The 27,250-nt window shown below is 38.8% G+C and overlaps 1 protein-coding gene across 2 annotated transcripts; it reads right to left on the bottom strand.

Moving 5' to 3' along the window:
- Positions 1-8,946: 8,946 nt before the first annotated feature.
- EIF2S3 (eukaryotic translation initiation factor 2 subunit gamma) lies at positions 8,947-25,885 on the bottom strand. Of its 2 annotated transcripts, XM_036744969.1 has the most exons (12): positions 25,689-25,795; positions 24,777-24,840; positions 22,219-22,346; positions 22,001-22,122; positions 20,624-20,718; positions 19,306-19,464; positions 17,988-18,122; positions 15,944-16,038; positions 15,415-15,559; positions 13,982-14,151; positions 13,151-13,323; positions 8,947-9,473 (listed from the first exon to the last, which is right to left on the bottom strand). In XM_036744969.1, the coding sequence occupies exons 1-12, from the start codon at positions 25,755-25,757 to the stop codon at positions 9,410-9,412; spliced, it is 1,419 nt and encodes a 472-aa protein (XP_036600864.1). In that variant the 5' UTR covers positions 25,758-25,795; the 3' UTR covers positions 8,947-9,409. The 2 variants fall into 2 exon arrangements, with proteins under 2 accessions (XP_036600864.1, XP_036600863.1); XM_036744968.1 differs by lacking the exon at positions 24,777-24,840 and having other exon boundaries at positions 25,689-25,885.
- Between the last annotated feature and the right edge of the window lie 1,365 nt (positions 25,886-27,250).

Consider the following 27,250-nt stretch of genomic DNA (forward strand, 5'->3'; position numbering starts at 1 on the left):
AACAAAAGCTTTGAGTAGATTAACAAATTAACCATCCCCTCCCCTGCAGACTAGACATAAATGGATTCAAGGAGGTGGAAGACAGAGATCAATTAATTAAGAGCATTTTCTTACTTAATTCAGCAACAACAAAAACAAAATGAATGGAGAGGGAAGATTGAAAAGACAAATTATTTGACTGTGGCTTTCATAAATATCAAACAAATAAGGCATAGAAGAGGAAAGAGTGAATGATTTTTTAAGGTGTGAATTATTTTAAAGCAACACTTTTCTTAAAGTGTAAAGGAGGGAGGGAAGAACAAATATTCATATGTCCCTCCCAAACTTATATAGATAACTGAGCCAATATAAAAATTGGGGTTAGCACTGTATAGGTCAAGATAAATCCCTTTGTCTTGTGAAAAATGATTTTTTTCTTAGTAATCAGTATCTTGGAGCTCAGAGCTATCCCCACCCGCACCCTAGCCTCCTTCTCCAAAGTTCTTCAGAAAGACATTACTCATAATGGGATTGCATTGGAAGCTGCTTAGGCAGAGATGGATTTTTCTGCCTAGATAGCCCAAGGCTGGGAGTGGTCTGGTATGGTAGAAGAATGACCTGATAGAACAGATATTTTCTCCATCAGGAGGTAAAATGATGGTGGGGCAATATCAGCCCATGTTGAAAAGGTACATGGGGGCGGAGCCAAGATGGCAGCTGGAAAACAGGGACTTGCTTAAGCTCTCCACCAGGTCCCTCCAAACACCTGTAAAAAATGTCTCTGAACAAATTCTAGAGCTGCAGAACCCACAGAGTAGCGGAGGGAAGCAGGGCTCCAATCCAGGACAGCCTGGATGGTCGCTGGGAAGGGTCTATCGCACACGGAGCTAGGAGTGGAGCGGAGCACAGTCCAGAATGGACCACACCAGGACCAACCAAACTGGGAACCAGGCAGAACAGGCCCTACTGCCCTGAATCAGTGAGCTGTGGCGGTTACCAGACTTCTCAACCCACAAACGCCAAAGACAACAGAGAAGGTTAGTGGAAAAACTGCTGGAGTGAAAGGAGTTTGTGGTCGGCCACCACCCCAGGGGCCACGGAGGTGGTGCAGCTCTGAGGCTGCTTCCAGAGCTACAGCTGCAGTTGCTTCCAGCCCCAGGCCCACCTGCTGGGAGGAATTAAGTGGCAGATCAGAGATCAGAGCTGGAATGCAGAACCTGCTTGGATCTGGGTCACAATCCTGGTTGGCAGTTCTTGGGGGAGGAGGAGCGCTGCTGTGGCAGAGCCTGCTGTGTAGAAGTAGCTCTGAAAACAGCAGCGCAGCCCCTTAAGCTTGGGACAAAGTACTCTGTACTCTACAAGCAGTTATACACTGACAAAAAGCTCAAGGGTCAAGTAGTTGGCTGGGAACATGAACAGGCAGTGAAAATGGTCTCGGATTCCGACTCAGACTTTGGAATCTTTTTTTCGGTGACAAAAAGAGTGTTTTATGAGAGTATTTAACTTCTAAACTTTAGCTCAGAGTTTTTCTTTTAAAGCGACAGGATAGGGAGACTAAACTTCTGGCATCTAACTGTGAGAGGGAGACTGAACTCTTGAACTTAAGAGCTTCTTCACTCAGAGACAAATAAAAGGCTTGGGTTTTTATATCAAATACAGAATAAGGTAATAGAAAATACAGGATCAATATGTACTTCTCACAATATATTACAATGCTATAAGAATGGATGATTATAAAAGTATAGAAAAACATTGGAAGATTTATATGAACTGATGCAGAGTGAAGCAGAGTCAGAAAAAACAATATACCCAATCATTACAATGATGTCAAGGAAAGAACAACAATTTATTTTCTAAGGTATTGAAAGCTACTTAGATCATGAACAAGCTCAGACTCAAGAGTTGAAAAAAAATGCACCTCTTTGTATTTATCCTCTTTGCAGGGGATACCCTCTTTGCACAGATGGTGCAAAAGTTAATGTACTTTTGGTTTTGCTGAACTGATTTTTTTTCTGTTTCTTTTAAAATTATTGTTACAACGATGACTACTTGGATAGGGAAATGGGGACATATATATCCAAACATGAAGGGAATATAAAAAACAACATATTAGTAAAAGTAAGATTTTTTTAAAAGGTAATGTCAAAGTTTTACTAGGCTGCTAAATCAGGTGAAATGCCATAGATATAGTTTACATGGATTTTAGCAATGCATTTGAGAAAGTCTAGCATGATATTCTCATGAAAAGGCAGGCTAGTCAACAACAGATTTGAGAAGTTTTGAATCTAGTTGAATGGCACGGACCAAAGACTAGTAACCAATTATTCTACATCAAATTGGAAGGTCACCAGTGAAGTGCCCAAGGAATTTGTGTTTATTAAGATTTTTATCAATAACTTGGATAAAGGCTGAGATGGCATATTTATAAATTTTTCAGATGACAAAGCTAAGGGGAGAGGAGGAAGATATTTTGACAAACTAGAACTTTGAACCAGATCTAGCAAGCTGAAATTTAATAGTAAAGATAGAAGCTTTATGCTTGGGCTAAAAAAAAAAAATTCATTTCACAAGTACAAGAAATGGAAGGTGTTAGTAGATGGCAGTTCATCTGAAAAAGATCTGGATTGTAAGACAAATATGAGCCAACAGTGTAATATGGCAGTCCATAAAGAAGATTTGCATTGAGGGGCAGCATTCAGGAAAGGGTCACAGTCTCATAGTGCTCTCCTTTAGCTTCCAGCTTCATTCAACTGAAACTGGCCTCTCCAAAGTTACTACTGATCTCTTGGTTGCCAAGTCCAATGGTCTTTTCTCAATTTTTATCTTTCTTCACCTCTCAGTAACTTTTTTTTTGGAGGGGGGAAGGCAGGGCAATTGGGATTAAGTGACTTGCCCAAAGTCACACAGCTAGTAAGTGTCAAGCGTCTGAGGCTGGATTTGAACTCAGGTCCTCCTGACTCCAAGACAGGTGCTCTATTCACTGAGTCACCTAGCTTCCCCTACTCTCAGTAAATTCTGACACCATCGCTTCGGCCTAGATTTTCTCTCACTTCTGTGGTTTGTGATACTAATCTCTCTCGGTTCTTTTAGATAACTCTTCTTCAGTCTTCTTTGCTGGGCCCTCATCCACACCACACCCTCTAACGTAGGTGTCTCCAATGCTCTATACTGGATCCATTATTCTTTTTGCTCCATGTTATCTTAATTGATGATCCCTTGAGCTCTCAGGGTTTAATTATTATCTCTATGTAGATGATCTCCAGATTTATATACCAAGCCTCAGTCTCTCTTATGACATCTAGTCATAAAGCTCCATATACCTCTTGGACATCTCAAACTGGATTTCCCATAGGAATCTCAAGTTCAACATATTTAAAACAGAACTCATTGTTTTTTTCCCTAAACCCTTCCCTCTTCCAACTTCTTTATTACTTTCTAGGGCACCACCACCCTCCAAGTTGGTTACCTACCCTCATAGTTTCAGTGCCAAGCTCAACTCTACATTTGCACTTGTCCTATACATCCAAATCTGTTGCTAGCTCCTGTTTCTACCTTCTTCACACATCCCTCTCCACTCCTACAGCCACAATCTTAGTCCAAGCCCTTATCACTTCACTGTGCTACTGCAATAGCCTTCTAACTAGTCTCCCCATCAAGTTTCTCCCCACTCTAAACCATTCTCTACTCAGCTGCCAAAGGTGTTCAAAGTATGGTTTTGACTCTACCATTCCCTTGCCTAATAACCTCCAGGGTCAAATATAAAACCTCTGGAATTTAAACCTCTTCATAACCTGGTCCCTTCCCACCTTTCCACTTCTTACACTCAACTCTCCTCCATGCCTTCTATGATCCAACTATATTTGCCTACTTGCAGTTCCTGGACTCTATGCTCATTGCACTGGTTGTCCCCCATGTCTAGAATGATCTGGCCCTTGTCCTCTACCTCTGATGTCCCTGACTCCTTCAAGACAGCTCAAGCCCCACCTTCTGCACACAGCTTTGTCCATTTCCCCCAACTGCTAGTACCATCTCTCTACTCTGTATACATCTCATGTAGTTGTTTCCATGCTGTATCCCACATTAATTCTAATTAATGCTCCTCTTCTAAGGGCAGGGACTATTTTTGCCTTTATTTGTATCTCCAGTGCTCAGCACAGTGCCTGACATATAATAAAGTGCTTAATAAATGCTTGTTAATTGACTAGTCTGCTCCCATCTGGCTTTTAATATTCAGTTCCAAGATCCACATTTTAGGATTATCTGGAGAACTCAGAAAGTAAAGAACCTCAAGATCACGTCCAAAGAGGACTGATGGAAAAAACTAGTGATTTTAGCATAGAGAAGGAAAAGCTCAGAGGAGAGCATGGCAGCTGTTTTCATTCTACTTGCCTGCAGAGGGCAGAGTTGGGAGCAATGGATGGAGTAGTCAGATTTAGACTAGGACAACCTTCTTAAAAATTATATGTAAGCATAGAAAAGACTGGGAGGATAGATAGGTTGCAGCTGGCTTCTGAGATCACTTTCACTCTTGCAAGCAGATAATTCAGAGGGTGTCAGGACCAACAAAACATTACCAGTTGCAGTGCTAGCACGCCTAATCCATGGAATTCTGTGCCTTTTTGATGTGTATAAGAATATGGTTTTGTACCTTGAAATTTTGTACTCGCAAAACTTTATCTTCCTTCACTCTGAGGAACATCAGTGAATCAATATGGCTTGCTATAGAGTACGTACAAATATTCACATTCATCTTATTTTAACTGGCTCACAGATTTAGAGCTTCTTAGAAGGGGCTTAAGGGAATATTTTTCTCCAATCCCATTTCACAGATGTGAAAACTGAGGTGCACTGAAACAAAGCAACATATGTGGGATTTCAACCTGTTGAGATATTTTTAAAAGTTTATTCCCTCTCCCATATGGAACTGGAGTTAGTATATATAATCCAAATGTGGGAGAAAGAAAAAACTATCACACTAAGGCATTTGATTGGTCTTCAAGGACCACAAGGTCATTCTTCTGGCACTTGCCAGATAATTAGCATGTATCCACTACCTATTGTTCTTTGCCTTTTTTTATGTCCTAAAAACTAGTCAAGAATATTTGTTTTTCATCTGGCTGGATTATCCCCTAGTGCATAGCAAGCATCATAGACAAGACCTTGCAATCTTTCTCGTTAGCTAATTTTGGGCAAACCAGAGAACCTTCCAATATCATCTCATCTCCCTCAACTGATTACTGCCCTTAAATATTTCAAATTAGAGGCTGCAGACTATAGCTTGCTCCCCACCAGTAACCATCCTGGAACCCCCAAAAAGGAAGAAGTTGGTCTAATGTGTGTCAGAAATGTTAGTTTTCCTATAAAAATAGATAAAACTTGGGAGTTTCCCTTGGATCTGTCACACCAGATATAGAGGTCCACAACATCCTATTCCTGGATTCAATGAGTTATAAATCCTATTCAACAATAAATCTCCTTTGGATACACAGTTCTTGTGTGTGCGCTTTTTGTCTTTTCCAAATTTATTTTTAACATTCATTTAAAAAAATTTTGAGTTCTGAATTGCCCCCCCCCCCATTGAAAAGCAAGAAGCGTGATATCAATTACATATGTGAAATCATTCAAAATGTATTTCCAAATTAGTCATTTTGCAAAAAAAAAAAAAAAAATCCAAATAAAGTAATCCGCACTCTGACTCCATCAGGTCTGTCTCTGGAATTGTCTTCGATCACTGTATTGATCAGAAAAGCTGTTATTCACAGCTGACCTTCATACAATATTGCTGTTATTTGTGCAGTAGTCTCCTGGTTCTGCTCATTTCATTTCTGCATCAGTTCACCTAAGTCTACCCAGCTTTTTCTGAAACTCTTGCTGGTCATTTCTTCTAACACAATAGTATTCCATCATGTGTGGGTTTTCTTTTCCCTTTTCTAATGTGTGGACATTTGAGTTACCAGTTATTTGCAGAGGCATCTATTGACAATGAAGAAATGGATAGAAATCAGTCTCACTTTCAAACTTCTTAAACATGAGGAGTCCTTATTCCAACTACTGCTGGGAGTGGTAAGGCCAAGCACATTGTATCATTCTGCTAAGAGTCCACTACCCCTGGGGTGGCTAGGTGGCACAGTGAGTAGAGCACCAGCCCTGGAGTCAGGAGGACCTGAGTTCAAATATGGCCTCAGACACTTGACACACTTACTAGCTGTGTGACCTTGGGCAAGTCATTTAACCCCAACTGCCATGCCCCGCCCCCTGCCAAAAGTTCACTACCCCACTTTTTATACACATTGAATAGAATTTAAATTACTGATTTAAAATCATTGCTAATTGTCAAATCCAAGTCTTTTCTTGTCCATCTTGCTTTAATACTTTATAAATGGCTGAAGATCACAGATGCAAGGGGTTTTTTTTAAATTCAAATACAAGTTAAACTTTGTAGTTTCCCCTTAAAATTTTTAACTTGCATTATCATGTCATCCCCCAAAATTACCTTATTCATTGCAAATGGAAAAAAACCTGCACCAATCCCTTTCTTTGCTTCATCCAGGGAGGCCAGGATACCACATTCCATAGCATCACATTCATTCGGCACTTAATGATGAAATGCTTTGGGGGCCTATTTTTTTTCAACCAGGCAATTATTTACCTTTTGTTGCTAAATTTTTTACACTCAAGAGTGACTGATAATAAATATTTGAGCTCCAGTCTGTTATCAGGAAATGCTATAGGGATAGTTTAGGGGCATCATGCAACAGGGAAGAAAGCCCTGGATTTAAGTCAGAAAAACCTGAGTTTGAGTTCCAGCTCTTCCACTTGCTAACTGTACGATCTTGGGACAATTTTTCAGTTTCAATTTCCTCCTCTGTTACAGGGGGATAACTCTTAGTAAGAATTACCTTAATCAAACGACTTGCTCAGTGACGTTTGGATTCAAAAGGCTATACTTGTGGCCTCCAGGCTCCAGGTTCCCCACCCCTGATTCTTATACTACTCTTCTCAGGGTCTTAGTGGTGAGGATCAAATGAAAAAAAAAAAAAAAACTACATGTGCAAACTTGGCAGCTGTAAGGCACCGTACAAATAGTCATCACCACAGCCTGGACAACTGAATAATACCATAAGCTGGAGAGCAGGAGGTCCACAGGCAAACTTTCTACTAAAGCATGTAACAAAAGAGTCTAAGCAAGACAGTGGACTGCATTTACATAGCACTTTTTATTTATAAGGCACGTTCTTTATGATCAGCCCATCAAGTAGGCAGAATTATTTTCATTTTGTAGATGAGGAAATTGTGGCTTGAAAAGGTTAATGAGCTTAGCAAGGGTCATACAATTATTAAGTAGGAAAAACAGGATTCAAACCCAGGTCTGGCCTGAATCTTAGTGCAGCACTTTCCCCAGCAGACAATGCTTGTGAAATGCAAAATAAGACATTTTTATGAGGTCCAATAAAACTATTCATGTCCAAAAGCAAAAATATTTCCAGCCAAATACAAGGTGTCCCAAAAGTCTTTATGCAACTTTAAGCGATTAAAGCTTGGCAACTGCACAGATTTGGGGACATCCTGTATAAGAGTGCTTGACCTGCCCTTTGTAAAATGATGACATCACAGGTACCACACAAGAACTTCTTCAACAATTAAGGGTTCCTGATGTTGAATGGACCCCTATTTACCACAAGGTTCTGCTAATTCAACAATGGATGTTAAAAAAAGTATTAACAGATGCTTCATAAAACATCGCAGCATTTGGAATTATGCAAAAAAGATGTAATAAATCCTTAATACTTTAAAATCTAGTGGTCCCACTACTAGGTTTATACCCAAGTTGCTTAATGATTGGGGGGAGGGAGAAGTGGGGGAAGAGAACTCATCTGGGTGGAGGGGGGTAAGGGGAGGTACACTGGATCTGACTTCAAAATGCCTCCTACTAATATGCTGGATTTGCAATCATTCGGGTTTGAATCCCAGCACTGCTACTTTGATGACTGGACAAGGGGCTTGACCTTGCAGTTTGTTTCCTTATTTAATTTCTAAGTGAGAGAAAATTTTCCTTTCTATCTCCCCTAAACTGACCTTTCCACTTTCTACCAGTCAGTTGCTTGCTCCTAATCCTGCCCCAGAGATCAAGGGGAACCAATTTTTCTTCCACATAACAATCCTTCCAAAGGAGGGATTCTTTATCATTCCTCACCTCTGAGGTCCTGTTTTCCTGTCATGGTTATGGTGGGTGGCTGAGAGATTTAAGTTGTTACATGATTTGAGGCTAGTTGGGGACTGAGTTAAATGGCATTTGTAACTGGATAACATGTGTCTCTCCTCCTCCCTATGATGACAGCATTTTGGGGGACAATATAGAGAACTTCTCATGGTGTAACTCCCTCCGCTGATTTATCTCTTAAGGGATAACTCAGGAACTGAGAGGATAGTGACTTATGTTAACAGGTGAGAATTATACCCAGGTCTTCCTGTCTCCAAAGCCAATTGACTATTCATTACTCCACAGGGATTCTCAAACATGAGGTAACTTCATACAGACTGCAGAAAAGAGCCAGAGAAAATTATTATATGGGTTGTGCTGAAAAAGAAAGAAAGCTGATTAGGAATACTGGAATATTTGCTACAAAGAGCTAATATTTTACTTATATCATAGTTCCTTTCAAGGGGAAGACTCAGCTGGATGCTTTCACGGTAATTAGGAGGGGACAGGCAAAAGTCTTTACCTGTTGATCAATACAGTGACCCACCAGGGGCAAGTGGTAGAAAAGCCCTAGAAAGCACTGTATTCTAGTTCATATATAGAATATACTTAAATACATTCTGGACTAGAAGAGATGTTTCCGTTTAATGGAGCTCCTATTTATTTAAAAAATGGCAATTTTGCTTTAAAGCCAATTTATTTCCAAAATATATATTCCACATACAGTGTCAGAAGAAAAACAACAAAAATCATGGGGCAAAGTAGAATCTGGTCTTCAAAAAAAGTTTTATTTCTTTAAGTATTTTACTGCTGAAACAATTTTTGATGCCTGGGGCTATTCAAAGGAACAATGAAAAAATAAGAAAAATTTTATTTCAAACAGGTTTTGTTAAACGTACTACAGTGAGGGTGCCTTGACTGTTGTAAACATATCTTAATTTCAAACCTGCACTGATGTATAAATTAGATATGTGGTATGAGAATGATTAATTTCTGCTAAAATGTGGAACAAATCCACCGTTATGCCAATTTTTACATTTATTGCAGACACTGACTAGTATTTTAATACCAGAGGTTAAATTTTCATCACAAGAAATGAGAAAACTATCCAGCGTTCACAAAATGTAACGCGCTGTGAAATTAATTCTCCATTATTGCTCTGAAAATATACCCCTAGATTTAAGTGGAATCTCTTTCCTCAGCCAAAGTTAGACACTCAGTGATAGGTCTTTAGTCATCATCTACCGTTGGCTTGATTGTCACTCCTCTTCTTATCTGACCCCAGCCAATTAAACTGTAAAATGAAAATATAGCATTAAATAACTAATGATGAATCCACTTCTATAACATAATCAACATAAAGAGCAGTCCACCTAAGCATCTGCGCACATCATAACTCCTATCTATAAATGAACAACCTCTGCAAACAGTATTTGACCCCAAAGATAAATCTGGCAGACAGAAATAATCTCCTGAAGAATATCCTATGTCCACAATGAGCTACTAATGGGAAAAGTGGAGCTAGGTTGTCATAATAACAGCTGTAATTTTTACATAGCCCTTGAAAATTGGCAAAGGGCTCGATGTATCAATCAAGTATTTATCATGGACCAGACATCATGATTATCAAAAAGAACAAAGCAAGCAAAAACATAAAAAACCCGAGTTTATGCCCTCAAGAAGCTTACATCTTAACGAGGCAGGCATTTTAGTTAATTTTATAAATAGGTATACACAAGATACAAAATAGACTAAAGACGGTCTTAGGAAAAGGAAGGCTTTAGTGCTGCGGGTACCAGAGAAAGGCCTCCTGCAGAAGGCGTCACATATTAGAAAACACAGAAACCCGATGTACAGATGAACACCACAGATCATGGTCTCTGTAATCTCTGGCTAGGCCTATGTGATGACGAGTGAAAATCACTGGTGCTGGAATCAAAAGACCTTCTATTTAAGCCTCAACTTTTACATCTATAAAATAGGGATAATAATTCTTACATTATCTACCACATAGGGTTGTTGTGATGAAAGCATTTACGTTACATAAATGTAAACTATTACTGATATCAAGAGACGGGATAGCATACAGTGAGAAAAATGTACTGTACTTTTAAATTTTATTTTTTGTTATTAAGAACTTGTTAAGACACAAATAAACAAGATCATTTCTACATACAAAGAGGATCATATGTGGAACCACAAAATTATTAGAGGCATTTAAAAAAAATTTAACTTTGACACATTAGTTTCAAAGTTATCCTGATTGTCTGCAGTTCCCTTTAAATTTCCTTCTGTTCTCTTCTGTGCGTAACTCTTTAAAATGCTGCATTGATTCTCTTGTCTCTCTTGGGAGGGGTGGGGGAGAGGAAGGGAGAATCACTACCATTAATTCCCTCCCCAATTAAAAAAAAAAGGCCATCCCCTGTAACAAATGAGTAAGACAATGACTCCATATATTGGTCATGTCATAAGGTATTATGCAATCTAGCTGGTGGGAAAACACCCATAACAGAGGTACATCAAATTTTACTTTATCATAAAAAGAGAATTATATATTCTCTCATAAGCTAGGTATAATCAAACAAAAGGATAAAATTATAGTGATTTCAGGCCACACCCAAAAAAAGAGGATTATTTTCTTCAATAAAAAATCAAGAATTCTGGCTCACTTTTGAGGTTAAATTCTACTTCACATTTGAGTTCCTACTATACCTGGGAAGGTACTGTAATATAAAATATAGCTCTTGCTTTGGAGAAAATACTTACAACAGAGTCAAAACAAAAGCTGGAAGATGGAGAGACACTGATGGGGACTAGTGACGGAAATCAAAATGTAAATAAAGGGCCTTACTTAGAAGCTTTAATGATCCCTTTCATAAAGATGATTCCCCATTCTGTTTCTCTAGTCCTGCCTGACCTTTCTTCCCAAAGTATAGACTGGAGATCTAAGTGAAGCAGTGGATAGAGAGCACTGGGCCTAGAGTCAGGAAAACTCATCTTCCTGACTTCAAATCTGGCCTCATTTACTAACTTAATACCTGCGTGACCTGGACAAGTCCCCTCACCCTTAGTTCCCTACTTGTCAAATGAGCTAGAGAAAGAAATGTCCAACCACTCCAGTATCTTTGCCAAGAAAACTCCAAATGGAACCATGAAGAGTTGGACACACCTGAACAACTGAACACAACACATACAGTCTGGGGACCTTGAACTACCCACAGGACACCTTGCTTGAGGTTCTGACGTCCAAAACCTAGCTTATCTTTCCCCCAAAACCTACTTTTCCTGATTTTTATTAATTATTTCTGTTGATAAAGGAATTAAAAAACCCCATTTCATGACTACTTCCCACATTTAAAAACTTAGTGTTTGACTTGTTCTTATTGCCCCAGGTTGCCAAGTCTTACTAATTCTGCCTAAAATGTTGCTAGCACTCATCTCTACCTTTCTGTTTTACTGCCACCACTGGACACTTTTATTACCACCTACACTAAACAATGAAATAAGTCTTCTGAGCGGCGTTTCTGCCTCCAAACCATTCTTGACACTGCTCCCAGATTTACCTTTTTTATGCATTGATGTGGTTAGCATTCCCAGGCTCAAAACCTTCAGTGTTTCTTACTGCATAAGGCAAGTTCAAACTCCTGTTTAACATTCAAAGCCATCTGTGATCCAGGGCTGCCCTATCTTCCTAATCCTGCTTCATATTATTCTGTTCCATGTGCTCTGTACTCTGGTCAAAATTGGGCCAGAGTCACTGCCCACATACGTTCCTAGACTAAATGCTCTTTGTTTAGAGGCCTCTTCAAACTCTAAATCTCTATCACTATATGTACGCCCTGTACTTTCTTGACTTTTGTGTTTTCACTCAGGCTGTTCCTATGCCTAAAACACTAGTCCCCAGCTGGTCATTTCCATTTGCTGAACTTCAGCTCATCCTTTATAACAAGTAAAATATTACGTCCTTCTGGAAACTTTCTTTGATCCATTCCTGAACAAATCATTTACTCTCTCTTTGCCTCTGTTAATTTCATCTGTAAAACGAGGGGGTTGGTCTTGAAGGTCCCTTCTGACTCTAAATCTAAATGAGCTTCTCTTTTCATATATTATTTGTTTATATGCAATATCTTCCCAATAGATTATAAAGTATCGTGAGGGTAAGGACTGTGTTAGCTAAGCCTTGTATCTCACCCACAACCTAAAAGTGCTATGCAAACCAAAGACACTTGCTATTGAAATGAATTAGGCTTTAGAAGGATGATCACTTCATATAAGATAGCATGACAAAATGAGTCACAATTCAGGGGAATGTAGAAGACTGGCAATGATGACCTAGGCCAGAGTAGGGACAAGGCTTGGAAACTACTACATAAAGGAAGTGGAAATAAAGATGACTCTAAGGGTAAGGGGTGGGGGGGCAAAGGAAACAGTGGTAGGACCCCCGCTCCACCCCACCCCACACCCCAAGGTCACTGAGACATCTCTCTCTTTTTTTTTAATGGGGAGAAAAGAACAGAAGGAAGGGCAGAGAAACAGGGCAGCTCCAGAAGTTACAGGCTGGTCTTACATGCTTAAAAAGAAAAGCAATCCTCTACATAATAGATATCCGTAAGTTTCATGTACCATCCTTTTTTTCTGACCTACTATATAAGTGCAAATATCCATTCTATTCGTTGTTTGTTAAATTCAGAATAAAAATGAAACCAGAAATTAAAAAAAACAGACAACTTGAGATCTTGAAGATGCACGGCCAAAAAATTATGGTGGTCTAGACAAAAAGTTAGGCAACTAGTTTGGGAAAGATTTGGCTTTGGATATGAGTTTAAGGTAACGATACTCTACCCAACAGGAGGTAGGCTACAAAGGTTAAAGTCTGAATAAGTTCAAATGTAGAGATGATAGAGGTGACAGGAAAGAAAGGACAAGCTTTACCAAGAATGACCCCGTACACCTATCCGCAGAGAGACTTACCGCCAATGTTTTTCAACTCTTCGACTAAGGGCAATTTTTTCTCCTATTTCTGTGCACACAGGATTAGTAAGAACAATCTTGCCTAAATCAGCCTTTACTGCACTGACTCTTCCTCCAGTAGACAAGGAGCCTATATTCACCATGAGCACTTCATTCTTGGACAGTTTTTGCACCTAGAGTAAGAGAGAATCAAAGAGCAGCAGGGAACTAAGAAAACACTTCTTGAAGTAGGTTAGTAGTTATTATTATAGACCAAATTCAGTTACAATCCATTTTGAGAAATCACCTAATTCTTTTATTGTCCTGGAGCTTTCAAAGTGATTGTTTGAAATAAATGGTAATCAAAGCTTGGAAAGTTTGGTGGCCCATTTTTCATTATATTTGGATATAACCTGTAAACATTCAAAACTACCAAATGAGTCGGCCAATATAACCTGACCTTTCCATTAAAAGATGAAATTTGGTCTTAAGACCTATTTCTTCAAAGCCAGACGAGGTTTCATGGAAGGTAAAAGGCAACAAGTCTGGCACCAGAAAGAAGACGACACTTAATAAATCACTGTTAAACAATTTGTTTTATTAATGGTCTCTAGTTTTATAACTTACTAAAAGAATGCCAAAATACATAACAAAATCGATAATACAGGTTTCCCACAAATTCACTTTTCTGTACTGATATAGGCAAACAGAACAGTTTATAGACATATGTAACTTTAAGTACAATGTGTAGCAGGTAGAAGGGGACGCTGTAAATTGTATGGTTAGTTTTGCCTCTAAAAATATAACCATATGCCTCAAATCTTTGCATATAAACAGTTTTGCAACATTTACCTTTGCTGCTTTTTTGTCTCCTTCAGTACGCACACCTAAAAGTCGTCTAAGCAGGAAATAGGAAATTTCCAACTCGGTGAAGATTTCAGGCAGTGCTCCAACTGCACCAAGAACCTGCCCCACCATTCTGTCAGCTCGGCACAAAGTTGGATCAATTTTTGTTCCAACACCTAAGGTGAAAAGAATTATTTTCAATGTTTACCTCTTAAGTCTAAAAATAATGGCAAAATATTATAGATTGTAACAAATTGCAAAATTCAGTGCATCACAATCTGTATTTCTATAATGGCTTTCTTTAAAAAGTGTTTTTAGATAGGAAATTGGCACATATCCCAATTCTACAGAAAAAAATTAAAATAATATGCAAAAACTTTATAAATTAAATCAAAGAAAGAGTTGGGAACAAGATCCAAATTTGACGAGAGTTTTAAACAGGAAAAAATTATAACATTAAACTAAATTACTTGGAAATTCACATCTGTCTGATAAGCATTACTTAGCAGAGTTTGATATCAGTTACAATGTCTTATACAATACTTCAGGAGAGACCTCATTCCTGTCCATTAAAAAAAAGGCAACAACAAGATAGTTTACAATGTGTCCTTGTATGTATCAAACATGATGTAGCTGGAGAAAAACAGTAATCTATACATTATCGGTGATTATAAGGAAAATGGAGGTGAAATCTACAGCTAAAAATCCCACATTAGCCAAAAGAACCTCTTTCTCCCTCACTAAATGAAAGAACTTCCACCGCAAATAACAATTAAAAAACAAAACACTCCCAAACAATGTTTGGAATTACTAAATTTGGTAGGTTCAAATTGACGGACCTTGCTTCCCCTGTAAAGACAGAGCAGCTGAACTTACTGACTTCTAAGGACTCGTCCAGGTCTAAATCTAGGCTCGGCACGACTTTTGCCTTCTTTCACGAGTATCAGTGGTACCATAGCAGTCAAATGGTAAAAGCCCAGATAAACCAGAAATGCTATTATCAATCCTTAAACAATCAGACAATGTCGTATCTTCTCTTCTACTAATCCTCACATCTGCCATACTACTCCAAATACAATATGACGTGACACATTTAGGCACTTGGCATATATAATCTATAGATGCAGATTTTTTTTTAAAAAAGGAAAAATGAATGTGGTTAACTGTCATAACACACTGCTAAACTATTCCAAATACAAAATCTACTACCTAAAGACTAATAAGAAAACGTATACTAAGAGTTCTCATTTTTTTGTTTCCAAAAAAAAAAAAAAATAGTAAGTGAATTAACTTCTTATAACCCCTGAAGAGCCAAAAAGTACTAATATAACTTGAAAAATCAAGATTTTACAATTTAAAGGTTCCTTCTTCCACAAAGGATATTCTATTCTCCTTTATCAGGCATCTAATAATTTTCAAATAGAAAATAAGATCCTTACCAATAAGGCCTCCAGGAGCAGCATACTGAAGATCATTATTTTCTGCAAAAAGTGATACGATTTTGGAAAAGATTGGCTTACACATGAGTTTGCCTTCACTATCTTTAGAGACAATGCCAGGCCTGACTTCCAACTCCTGACCCACCTAGAAATAAGTAAATAAGTTCATGAGAAGCATATTTTTCACCATTTTTCAAAGTGTGCTATAACTTGGGATTTTTAAAAGACTGATGAGTTGGAAATAAAAATTATGTTCAAAATCACAACCAATTAACAAAGTATTAAAAGCACCAAACTGAATTAAATATCATGGGATCACAAAGGCATACTATAGAGTCCCTATCCAAACTGAGCTTACAATTCAGACAGAGAAGATAAGGCAATTAACAAATACAGAACACATAAGTAACAGCTTATGATATTAAGATACTAAGTTCATTTTTCATATTTATAGCTTTTTCTGCTCTTTTAGGGAGATCAGTGGAAAAGAGGACAGTTTTAACGAATTGGATTTTTTCTTAAAGATTACCTTTAACACTCCTTTGAGAATACTACCACCGGCCACACCACCCTTAAGGTCATCAACTTCACAACCAGGTTTATTGACGTCAAAAGACCGAATAACTAAAAAGGGACACAAAGTCACTAAGAACCAATTTTGTTATTTCAAGACTTTCCACAAGAGTCAGATTAAGTTTCCAAAATTATAGAGACCTGGCATTTTGTTACACAGCATTACATGTATGTTTCATAGTTGTTAATTAATAGAATCAAAGAAAAACAGGTGTTCTGGATTTCAGATTACATATTGGCACTAAAAAATTTAAAACCATGGCTAAAGAGATATGACAGCCTTTCTTAATGGGTCGTTTAGAAGTTCTAAAACATTACTCCTGTGTTAGATACACCCCCATAATATTGTTCAGACATTTTTCTGGATATGGTCATATAGTGATACTTGATAATAAATTCTAAATGCTGTCTCCTTTTTTATACCATTCCATCCTATTTTGAGGAATTCAACTCTAGCAGTCTTAAAATTGGATTTTCTAACTCCTTTATTAAAAATTCAAATTGCCTTGTATATACTAACTTATTTATCTTCACAAGATTCACTCAAAACAGCTACATTTTTATGTTTATCTGAAAGGAGCTATCACCACTGAAATCCTATTTGGATGCCTGATCACAGTGTGGTGACATGGGTTTCCAAAGGTAAAAAATTAGCAAGGGACAATTAGTCTTATTCAAAGGGAAATACTTCAAAAGTACGATCCTGAAGATAGGGACTATATTTCCAGCACCTGAGGATTAGCCTCAATAAATCTGGCTTCACCTCACTTCTAAAATATGTAGAGAACCAAGAAAAATTTATAAGAATACAAGTCATTCCCCAATTAATAAATGGCCAAAAGATACAGACAATTTTTTGAGGAAGAAATTAAAGCTACCTATAGTCATATGAAAAAATCCTCGAAAGCACTATTGATTAGAGAAATGCACATCAAAACAACTCTGAGGTACCACATTGCGCCTATCAGACTGGCTAACATGACAAAACAGGAAAATTATAAATGTTGGAGATGTAGGAAAACTGAATATGCATTGGTGGTGGAGTTGTGAACCAATCCAACCATTCTAGAGAGCAATTTGGAACTATGCCCAAAGGGCTATAAAACTCTGCATACCCTTTGACCCAGCAATACCACTTCTAGGTCTGTAACCCAAAGAGATCATAAAAAAGGGAAAAGTACCTATATGTACAAAAAATATTTACAGTGGCTCTTTTTGTGGTGGCCAAGAATTGGAAATTGAGGGGATGCCCATCAACTGGAGAATGGCTGAACAAAGTGTGATATATGAATGTAATGAAATAGTATTGTCCTATAAAAAATGATAGTACACTTCAGAAAAACCTGGAAAGACTATGAACTGATATGAACTGATGCTGACTGACATGAGCAGAACCAGGAGAACATTGTACATAGTAACAGCCAGTGTGGGATGACTGACTTTCATAGACTTGGCTCTTCTCAGCAATGCAAGAACCTAAGACAATTCCAAAAAACAATTTCCAAAATGGAAAATGCTGTCTACATCCAGAGAAAGAACTGTGGAATCTGAATGCAGATTGAAGCAGATTATTTTCTGTTGTTGTTTTATTTCTTCTTTCTCGTGGTTCCTCCCATTGGTTCTAATTCTTCTTTACAACATGTCTAATGTGAAAATGTTTAATAGGAATGTATCTATAGAGCCTATATCAGATCGCACAGCATCTTGGGGAGGGAGGTGGAGGAAGAGTGAAGGAGAGAAAATTTAAAACTCAAAAGCTTATGAAGTGAATGTTGAAAACCAAAAGCAAAATAAACAAATAAATCTGGCCTCATTAGAGAACTGGCTCAAGTGATAAATCTGAGGGGACCACGGCAACTATCATATAGAAAGGGCTGCAATTTTATTAATGGAGCATATTCACATAGATGACAGCATAGATCCCTGGAACTGAAATATGGTGAGAGAAAGGTAGAAAAGAGGTATCAAATGAAATGCACAATATCAACTTATAAACTTACCAATAAGTCTGGGTTCTGAAGTAAAGTCTCGTGGGGGTACTGGAATTTTCTTCACTATGTATTCACAAACAACTTCAATATTATACTTCAGCTGAGCAGAAATTGGAATAATAGGAGCTCCCTCTGCAACTGTACCTGTTCAACCAAAAATTGAGAGTTTCAAGATTTAGTTTTACAGAAACCACACTATTAGATACTTGTTTCACATGATATCCAAGAAGCCTAAAAAGATAATTCATCAGGCTTATACAAATTTGGGCTGAGCATGGGTATAATTTTGCTTAGAAAAGTTAGAAATTTCTTCCACAGGAAATTACAAAAATATTTAATATTTCTACAAAGTAGAAAAAATGCATTCTAGGGAAACTATGCCATGACTGGTTGAGTTCCGATCCATGTAATTAACTCTGTAATAAATGTTAAAACAAAATTACAGACTCTTTACTAACCAAAAGATTGCCTCCGCATCTGACCTGTAATATATGTATGTCAAACAAGTCTTTCAGGTACTATGCCTGGATGAAAGAAGGTAATTTCATAGAAATGCTGCATTTTCTTATGACCCAACTGGGCTTATACCAAGTAATTCATTCCAGTGTTTTCTGAAGATAAAAAACTAGGGGAAAACTAAAATGTTTAAGATCATCTGTATTAGAAGTTTTTCCCCATCTATGAAAAGAATTAAAGATTAGAATCACAGGACCATAGATTTAAATTTAGAAGGGAATTGAGTAAACTTGAGCTTGGGGCAGCTAGGTGGCACAGTAGACAGAGCGCTGGGCTTCGAGTCAGGACAACTCATCTTCCTGAGCCCAAATCTGGCCTCAGACACTTACTGCATTAACCTTGTTTGCCTCAGTTTAGCCTCATCTATAAAATGAGCTGGAGAAGGAAATGGCAAATCACTTCAGTACCTTTGCCAATAAAAGCCCAAATGGGGTTGTGAAGAGTCAGACATTACTAAAAAACGACTGAGAAGAAACTTAAGCCCAGTGATCTAAGGTGACCTGAAGAAAGTCACACAGGTCTAAGATTCAAACCCATGTTTTCAAACTCCAAATTCAGTTTTTTCTAATGCACCACGCTCTCTGCCACATTAGTCTGACCCTCTTTCCATGAGCAAAAATATACTTGCGCCGCTTAAGCCAGATGACAAAAGCGTTAGATACAAAAATGAGGGTTGGGACTTATGATTTTGTTCAGGTTTAGCTTCCTTTATAAAAAATGTAATATTCTGTAGGGTATATATGCATGTTACTATGGGGACTTTTAGCATGCGGTATTTGATAGTGACTTACTACTTATTCTAGCTACTTACCTTGTACAAATGCAAGGATCTGTTCATACTGTTCCTTGGCCTGACTTTCTTTCACCAAATCAATCTTATTCTGTAGAATCAGAATGTGTTTCAATTTCATGATTTCTATGGCAGCTAAGTGCTCAGAAGTCTGAGGCTGAGGACAAGACTCATTACCAGCTACATAAAGAAGGAAAATAAAAAGATTGGTAGTAATATACATGTTGGTGAGCATTTACACTATAGAAACTCAAGATCCAATTTAAAGATCCATACTCATTTTTCTATTTTGCTGTCAGTGGGGTAAAACAAAACAAAAACCACTTCACTCAGAATATCCTAGGTACTTCTCAATAGAGAAGATTATTCTAAAGCATGAGTACTCCTCTGAGCTTTCCCAGAAAGTCTTAAATACTTTCATTCCTTTTATATACAAATGACAAGGCACCCCCCCTCCCCATTTATTTAACATTCTCACTCAATTGCTTAAGCACAGTCATGATTTTTCCTTTTGAGTAAAAATTCTCTAAACTCCAGAATGGTCAGTGCTAGGTGAAGGCAATATTTCTGATCTGTCATGTGGTTTATAGCCTCCTTACCACTCCAATCTTTCTGGGCTGTGATGATCAGCTGCCTTGAATTATCCACAATCTTTGCTCAGTTTCCTTCATGACCAAAGGCCACAGAATTTCTCTGTGACTAGGTGATAGGGCACACAAAGATACCCCAACACTGGCTTCTTTGGCATGGTCATAGCAAACTTGCATTTTTAGCACTATATACAGACAACTTGCAATTGAAGCAAAAGTAGCCAGTGTTTATATTTCGAATAACTTTCAAATAATGTTTCAAAGTGACTTTTTCTAGAAAGAGTACTTCTGTAAACTTAAAAGTCAACCCAGATGTTTAAACTAAATTCTTTTCTCAACAAGCTATCCTTCCTGTCCTATTGTTTTAATGACATAACTCAGGTGCCACCTCTTATACGCCTCCCAGATATTGGTATTCTCCTACTCTATGCTCCTGCCTTTATTCTGTACACTTATTTGTGTCCATACTGTTTCCCAGCAGTAGAAAATAATGTTCTTGAGGATTCTGCTTTTTCTTTGTATTCCCAGCATCTAGTGCAGTGACTGGCACCTATTAGAAACTCAATAATTCTTGAATTCAATTGCTACAGTATATTAGAACTCAAGAGAACTGTCACTGTCCATAACAGGAGATGCAGAGTTAAATGACTTTATCGGCAAGAGGTTGGAGAAAATATCCCTAATGGTCTACGTTTATCTGATATTCTATAATGGATGTCATATGCTTAATTTTTTTATGCTCTATTTACCTATTAACAGCAGAGCTGCATCCATGACCGCTGCACCGTTCAGCATGGTAGCCATCAGAATATCGTGGCCAGGACAATCCACAAAAGAGACATGTCTAGTAATTGGGGGTAAAGGTGAATATCGAAGACAATGAGTTTAGACTTAAAACATGCAACATGTAATAAGTCACAATTTTACCAAGTTAAATCACAAAACGGATTAAAGACTCCCAAACACAAGCAGAACAAAAGCAGAGATTACTTTCTATAAAGCACAGGATAGGTGTTGTTCTGTTAAGCTTTGCATCTCTACTGAAAAACTGTTTTAAACAGAAATTTGTCTTTAAGTGTCACATAGTCAACGTTTGAATAACAATAATGAATAACACTGATAATTATTACAGTTTTGTCAAACAAAAGAAGGCACTGCAAGTATTATTCTGATCTTACAAATGAGGAAACTGAAGGTTAGGCAAATTATATAATTTGCCCAAATCCTCACAACTAGTAACCAGCGGGGTGAAGGAGGCACTCAGGTTACTCCAAGACCAGGATTCTTCCTTCCCAATGTGCCATATCCTTTAGATATGACACACTGAAAACCAAATAGTGTAACAAAACAGGTTTCCTGATCTGCAAAACGAGGAGAGCTAACACAGATGATCTGATCTCTAATCTTCTTTTCCAGCTGATCTTTTCTGCCCCTTAATTTTACTGTCCATGTTTCTGCAAGTATAATTCTCTATAAACAATTGAAAACAAACACAAAATCCCACCAAACCTCATCAAGTTGGCTCTCACAAAACAAATCTCTACAGAACACCTTTTATGCTACTAAATAGCAAGCTATGGTGAACAATCACCTAGAAAGCTTTTAATGCCTAATAGAAACAAGGTGAAACATTGTAAAGGAGGTTACTGACTAATTTCCTTTTGAGACACTCAAAAATTAAGTTGGCCCAAGACTACTTTTAAGCTCCACCAGTACTTCTTACAGAAAAATTGAAAAAATATAAAAACTTTCAGAAGATAGGGGCAAGAAAAAGTTTGTGAAAAGAGGGTATTAAAAACCCCTTTTAAACTTTTCTTGATGCTAACTTTTAACAGCAATTTTACAAATAATGGGGCATGGGATAGGGAATCAGTAAGACATTAAGCCAACACTTTTAAAATTACCTCTAACACCCACGTATTAGATAACTACTCTGAACTGCTATTGTCCAGAGCAAGTTTTACAACTTCCATGCTCCTAATATTTTCAGGAACACAGTTTTATTTCCATCAATATATGATTTCATGTGGCTGTTACATATCACTGTCAAACATTTCAGGTTTTTAAAATGACATAAAAGACAACAAAGTATGATATGTAAAGGAAAAAAAAACTAGATTGATCACCTGACTAATTTGAAGTTTCCTTTAGTTCCTGGAATGTCTGTAGGAAATTCATCAGGTGTGCTACTTCCACAAGACCTATAACACTCTGGTCGAGAACAACTTGGGTCATCAAGTTTGTAAATCTAAAATTTCAATGAAAAAAGTCTCCAAAGTTAGACATTAACTCATCTTGCAAATTTAAGGTAAATTTTTTCTTTTCCCAACATTAATCAACTAACCTTAGCATTAGCATAACCCAACTTAATGGTAATATTTCTTTCCAGTTCATTTTTGAATCGGACAGTGTGAACTCCAGAAATAGCTTTTACTACTGTTGACTTTCCATGTGCCACATGGCCAATTGTACCTATCATCAAAAACAAAAGATCGAATATGAACCAGTTAAACAGTTATTTTGTTTTAATAAAATGTTATGAGAGATTGGTCAAATCTGAAGGGTAACTATTTGTCCTACTGGTACTACAATCAAAATTTTACTCCAGAAGTTTTTAGTATAATAACAAACACAATACATGAATAAATTGTGGTCCCAATGAACTTCAACTACTAAAAATTGTCTGCCTCCCCCCAATAAAGAGCAGTATGTAAAAGACACATCTTTCATGAGATTTTCCACAGAAATGACTAAGTACATTTAAAATTATGCTGCCCTTAAGCACATCTAGAACATTTTTTAGACCTCTTTGTAAATTAGCATTCATAGTACTTGTAGAGTTTGGACAAGTTACTTATTATCTCTCAGTCTTAATTTTCCTCATCCATAAAATAAGGAGATTGGACTAGATGTGTAAGATTTATTTCAGCACCAAACCTGTTATTGTGAACCATGTTCCTTTCAAACAACACTGGTGAATACCACTTAAACAACCCTAACTACATACAACATGCTTTTAAAAAGTAACAACAGAAATGAATGCTTGTAAATAAATTGTACTCTACAAGGTGACTCTTTCCTTTGGTTAATGGTGACATTTCAAAAGAATTACTAGCTGGGCATATTAGCTATTACTTTTTAAAAGAACTTATATTTAAGACCTACTACCATGTAACTTCTCCTATTCAACCTAATTCAAAATTGTCACAGACAATTTTACAAGTGAGAAAACTGTGCTCCAGAGACAAGTAAATTGCTCCAAGTCACAAAGTTAGTCAATTACATATCTGACATGAGAACCTAGGTTTCTCAACTCCAAGATGAAGTGCTCTTTACAATATGCTGTCTCTCCTGTTACTTTGGAATAGAAAGGGCTTGTTAGGAGGGAAGGGAAGAAGAAAGGTGGTTCTATAGACTAAAAATAGAATGCTCAGTTGAAGACAAACTTCAGAACAAAAAAGCCATTGTTAGAGAATCTTTTTTCAGTCTCCCAAACAATGAGATATCAAAGTTTGTATTTCATCTCTGCTAACATGCTAACTACATATATTTGAATTAAGCTTTTACTAAACTTACTTGAATAAAAAAGCTAGTGTAGTTTTAAGAGCACTGTTTTTCTCAAATGCTAAAGTTCATATATCCCATGTGAAAAAGATTGTTAACTACGATCCTTAGAACAGAGAAGACTCTAAGGAATTACAAGATAACATGCCTGTCTTGATGCAAATCCTGTAGTCTATTTTTTTTAATAAAGTAATACCATCTATAGTACTGCCTCTCAAGGGGTTGTCATGCAGATGAAATGAGACATATGAAGCACCTTACAAACTTCAAAGCAGCACAAAAACATCAACTATTTATTATTCTCCATATATACTGATATTAGAAGCATCAAATTTTCACTCAGTAAATATACTATTTAGTACTGGATAATAAGATAACCATCCAATTTAGTAGGTTTCACAGCTCATGCTTATTCACTTCTTGCTTATGCTTACCTTATTTCACTTGTTCAATTTTCCACCATCATTAATTCCACGGTCTAACTAAACTGTTCTTCCTCTATATCTCTATCTCCCACCTTTGCCTGGTATGTACTCTCTTCTTACCCTGAGTCTTATCCCTGGTTTCCTTCAAAGCTCAACTCTACCAATACCCATGGTCTTTTCTGATTCTCCCATGCTAGTTTATTTCCCTCAAAATTGCCTTTTATTTTATTTATACTTAGGTGTGTACATGTTGCTTCTCTGATATGAGCTTCTTGAGAGCAGGGAAAATTTCAATTTTGTCTTTCTACCTCTGGTGCCTAGCACAGTGCCTTGCACGTAAAAGACATTTAATAAATGCTTACTGGTTGCCTGATTAATACCCACAATAATACTGTGGTGAAATGGTAAGGCAACTGTTAAAGCTTCTTTCTCTAAATTCCATCTGGAGTCAGCACAGCACTAATGTAAAATACAACAAAGTATTGTTAACTTTTGTTGGGTTAGCCTTGGCTTTTCAACTACAAGCTCCCTGTGTCCAGAAATTCCTTTCAACATTCACTAACAGTCCAATGTGTGCAAGCTCTGTTAGAAGTATTGGGAGAAAGTTTAGACAGGATATGGTCCCTGGAGAATTTATAGTATAGTAGGAAGATAGACAATTGCACATACAGTACAATACAAAAGAAATATTACAAAGATTTTTTTAAGTTATGTTGTTAAATATTTCTCTACATCCCTAACAGGCACAGGATTAGTGCTCCATAAGTATCTGTCAAGTAAGTGTTCCATTTGACTGATGAGCAAGCATCAGCTTAAGAGCACTTAAGTGACTTGTTAGCAAACATCTTAGTCAGGGATAGAATCTAGATCTCCTGACTCCACTTGGACTCTTTTAGCAATTACTTAATCTTACCTATATTGATTGTGGCTTGTCTGCTGATAACTTCATGTGAAAGCGGAGTCAACTTGGTAACATCCTGTGAGGAAGCACTTTACAATTTAATCAATTTGTAAAATGCCGCTTAACAAAAGTGAACTGTCCATCCCCACCCAACTCCTTCGGACTTCGTTCAAACCTCATCTAAAATCTCACCTTCTACAGGAAGCTTTTCCTGACCCCCCTCAATTCTGGACACTTATCTCTCCGGATTATTTCCGATCTGTCTCGTTTATAGTTTGCACACAGCTGTTTGCACGTTGTCCCGAACCCCACTTAAGACTCTGAGCTCCCTGAGCTGAAGGCCTCTTTTACCTTTCTTTGTCTCCCCGGCGCTTAGCACGGGCCTGGCACACAGAAGGGGCTTAATAAATGTTTCTCGGCTGCCACTTCCCCTCACTCCCAAATGCTCCTGACTTGCGCTCCAGACACATATCCCCAGACTAAAACTGCTTGCTGCCAAGTTCCCAGAGCCCCTCAACTCAGCTTGTGGCCCTGGGGGTGCTGGGAGCCCCCGGGCCCTCCACGCCCCCCATCCTGCCCCGCCAGCAGCAGCTGCCCCAAGGGAAGCTGCACGTTCCCGGCCCTCAGCTCCAGGAGCCGCTCCAGCGCAGCCTCGGCAGCCCGCCGGCTCTCGGGGGCGCGCGCACACCCCGGGGTTCCCCAGCCTCGCCGGCCCTCCGTCCCCTCCCCGACTCTCCGCCGACCTGGCGCAAGCGCAGGCCGGACACCCGGCTCCCGGGCAGCCCCTGCCCGAGCGGGCGCCGCCTTGCCCCCAACTCCGCCGCCCTGCACCGCGGCCCCGCCCGCCTCCACGCGCACACACACTCTGTGGGTCTCCCCCAAATCCAGAGCTGCGCGAGCGCTCGGGTGGGAAAGCAGACTCACCAAGGTGGTCAGGTCCTGGCGAGACAGATGAGGCTGCCCCAGAGTCACTCCCGGCTCGTCGCCCGCCATCTTGCTCAAAAAGGAAGTAGGTTGCCCCAGGAGCCGCCTGATCCCGAGCAAGCCCCTTTATATCGAGAGCCGGCAAGCCCTCAAGACTGGACGAAAAGAAAGCCAGCGCCATTCAAGGTTTCTCTTGCTTCGAGTCCAGCACTTGCGGGCTGCTTACTAAGGAGAGAATGGTGAATATCAAACTCTGGCTGCCCGGGCCCTCAGAGACATTTGAGCAGGCAAATCCTTGGGCAGCCTTAGCAAAAGCCCCAGAGAGGCGGAAGGTGATGCAACGAGGCGCGCGTGTCTGCAAGGGGCGAAAGCAACTTCCGCTTCCGTCGTAAATTGCCGGATCCGGTTCTCGGAGCCGTGGAATCTTAGTAGAGAAGGGCGGGGACGAGGTATGAAGGAAGACGCTGGCCGCCAATTTGCACCGCGTGGGTCGCACTTTTCACTTCCCTTGTTTCCATGCTTTTCTAAGCGGGTCGGACCGAGGAGCAGCCTTTTTTCTCGAGAAGTCTTTCGTACAGTCTCCCGCCCACTCACTCTCAGCCCCGAGGACCCCGGGAGAGTTGGGACGAGCCCCGGCTCGCTGGCTCCCGCACGCGTGGCCTGCCGCGCCCACCTCTCGCTGCTGGGCTATGGAGAACTCTGGAAAAGGAAAAGCTCCCCACCCCCCGTTAATGAGAAAAACAAAGCCCAGACGACCCTAGGTCAAAACTAGTACAGATAAAGGTCCTCACGTCCTCCTAAGGAAAGATAGGGAAATGGCTATACCGAAAATGTATTTGTTTTTAAGTCAGTTTGGTCGGTTTTTATGAGGTCCGTTTGCTGCTAGAATAGTGGATATCACCGCGTAAGTAAAATGTTAGTGCAGTCTAAAATAAGACTGGGGAGCGGGGCGTGCAGGGACACAGCCACCATACGCTAAAGTATGTATTTTACTTAACAATATTACTATACTCTTCAAGTTCGTTCAGTAAATACCGAGTATTTAAGTTGAAGGCACAGTGATAAGATGGCATTAAAAGTTGTAGCCCCTTCTTTACGGACCCAATAGAATATTCAACATATTATCCTTAGGTTCACCTTGCATATACTGGGTTACTAACTTTTCTTTGTACAGAGTACTGATAAAAGTACTGAGAGAAGTGCAAATCTTTAGACACAGATCCCTGCCCTCATGCAGTTTATGGTACATTAAAAGAAATCCGTACAGGAAAATAACAGAAAATAGAACCTAATCCAATTGGTGGTGTGGGGAAGGACCCCACGAAGAAGCTGATTTTTGAGCTGGGTTTCGAAGACTAAGTAGGATTCCTTTAGGCATAGACTGGTTGAAAAATAAGAGAAAAGTTATTGCAGGCCAATGGGATGGTGTGAAGAAAAGCATGTGAGGAAGCATATAAAACCGGGAAGCAGTCGATCAATTATGTGGCAAGGCTAGTAGGCCAGTTTGGCTGAATGTAAAGAAAGATGGGGGGAAGAGTGAGAGATCTTTTCTTAAATCATGT

The sequence above is a fragment of the Trichosurus vulpecula genome, chromosome 2, assembly GCF_011100635.1.
Source record: "Trichosurus vulpecula isolate mTriVul1 chromosome 2, mTriVul1.pri, whole genome shotgun sequence".
In the NCBI taxonomy this organism is placed as follows: Eukaryota; Metazoa; Chordata; class Mammalia; order Diprotodontia; family Phalangeridae; genus Trichosurus; species Trichosurus vulpecula.

Coding starts and splice junctions, on each gene's coding strand:
- EIF2S3 (XM_036744968.1), bottom strand. CDS start 25,869: ATGGCGCTGGCTTTCTTTTCGTCCAGTCTTGAGGGCTTGCCGGCTCTC. Junction 18,123..19,305: donor GATCCTTGCATTTGTACAAG/GTAAGTAGCTAG, acceptor TTGGTTGAACAG/GTACAGTTGCAGAGGGAGCT. Junction 13,324..13,981: donor GAGACAAAAAAGCAGCAAAG/GTAAATGTTGCA, acceptor CTCTTACTCTAG/GTGCAAAAACTGTCCAAGAA.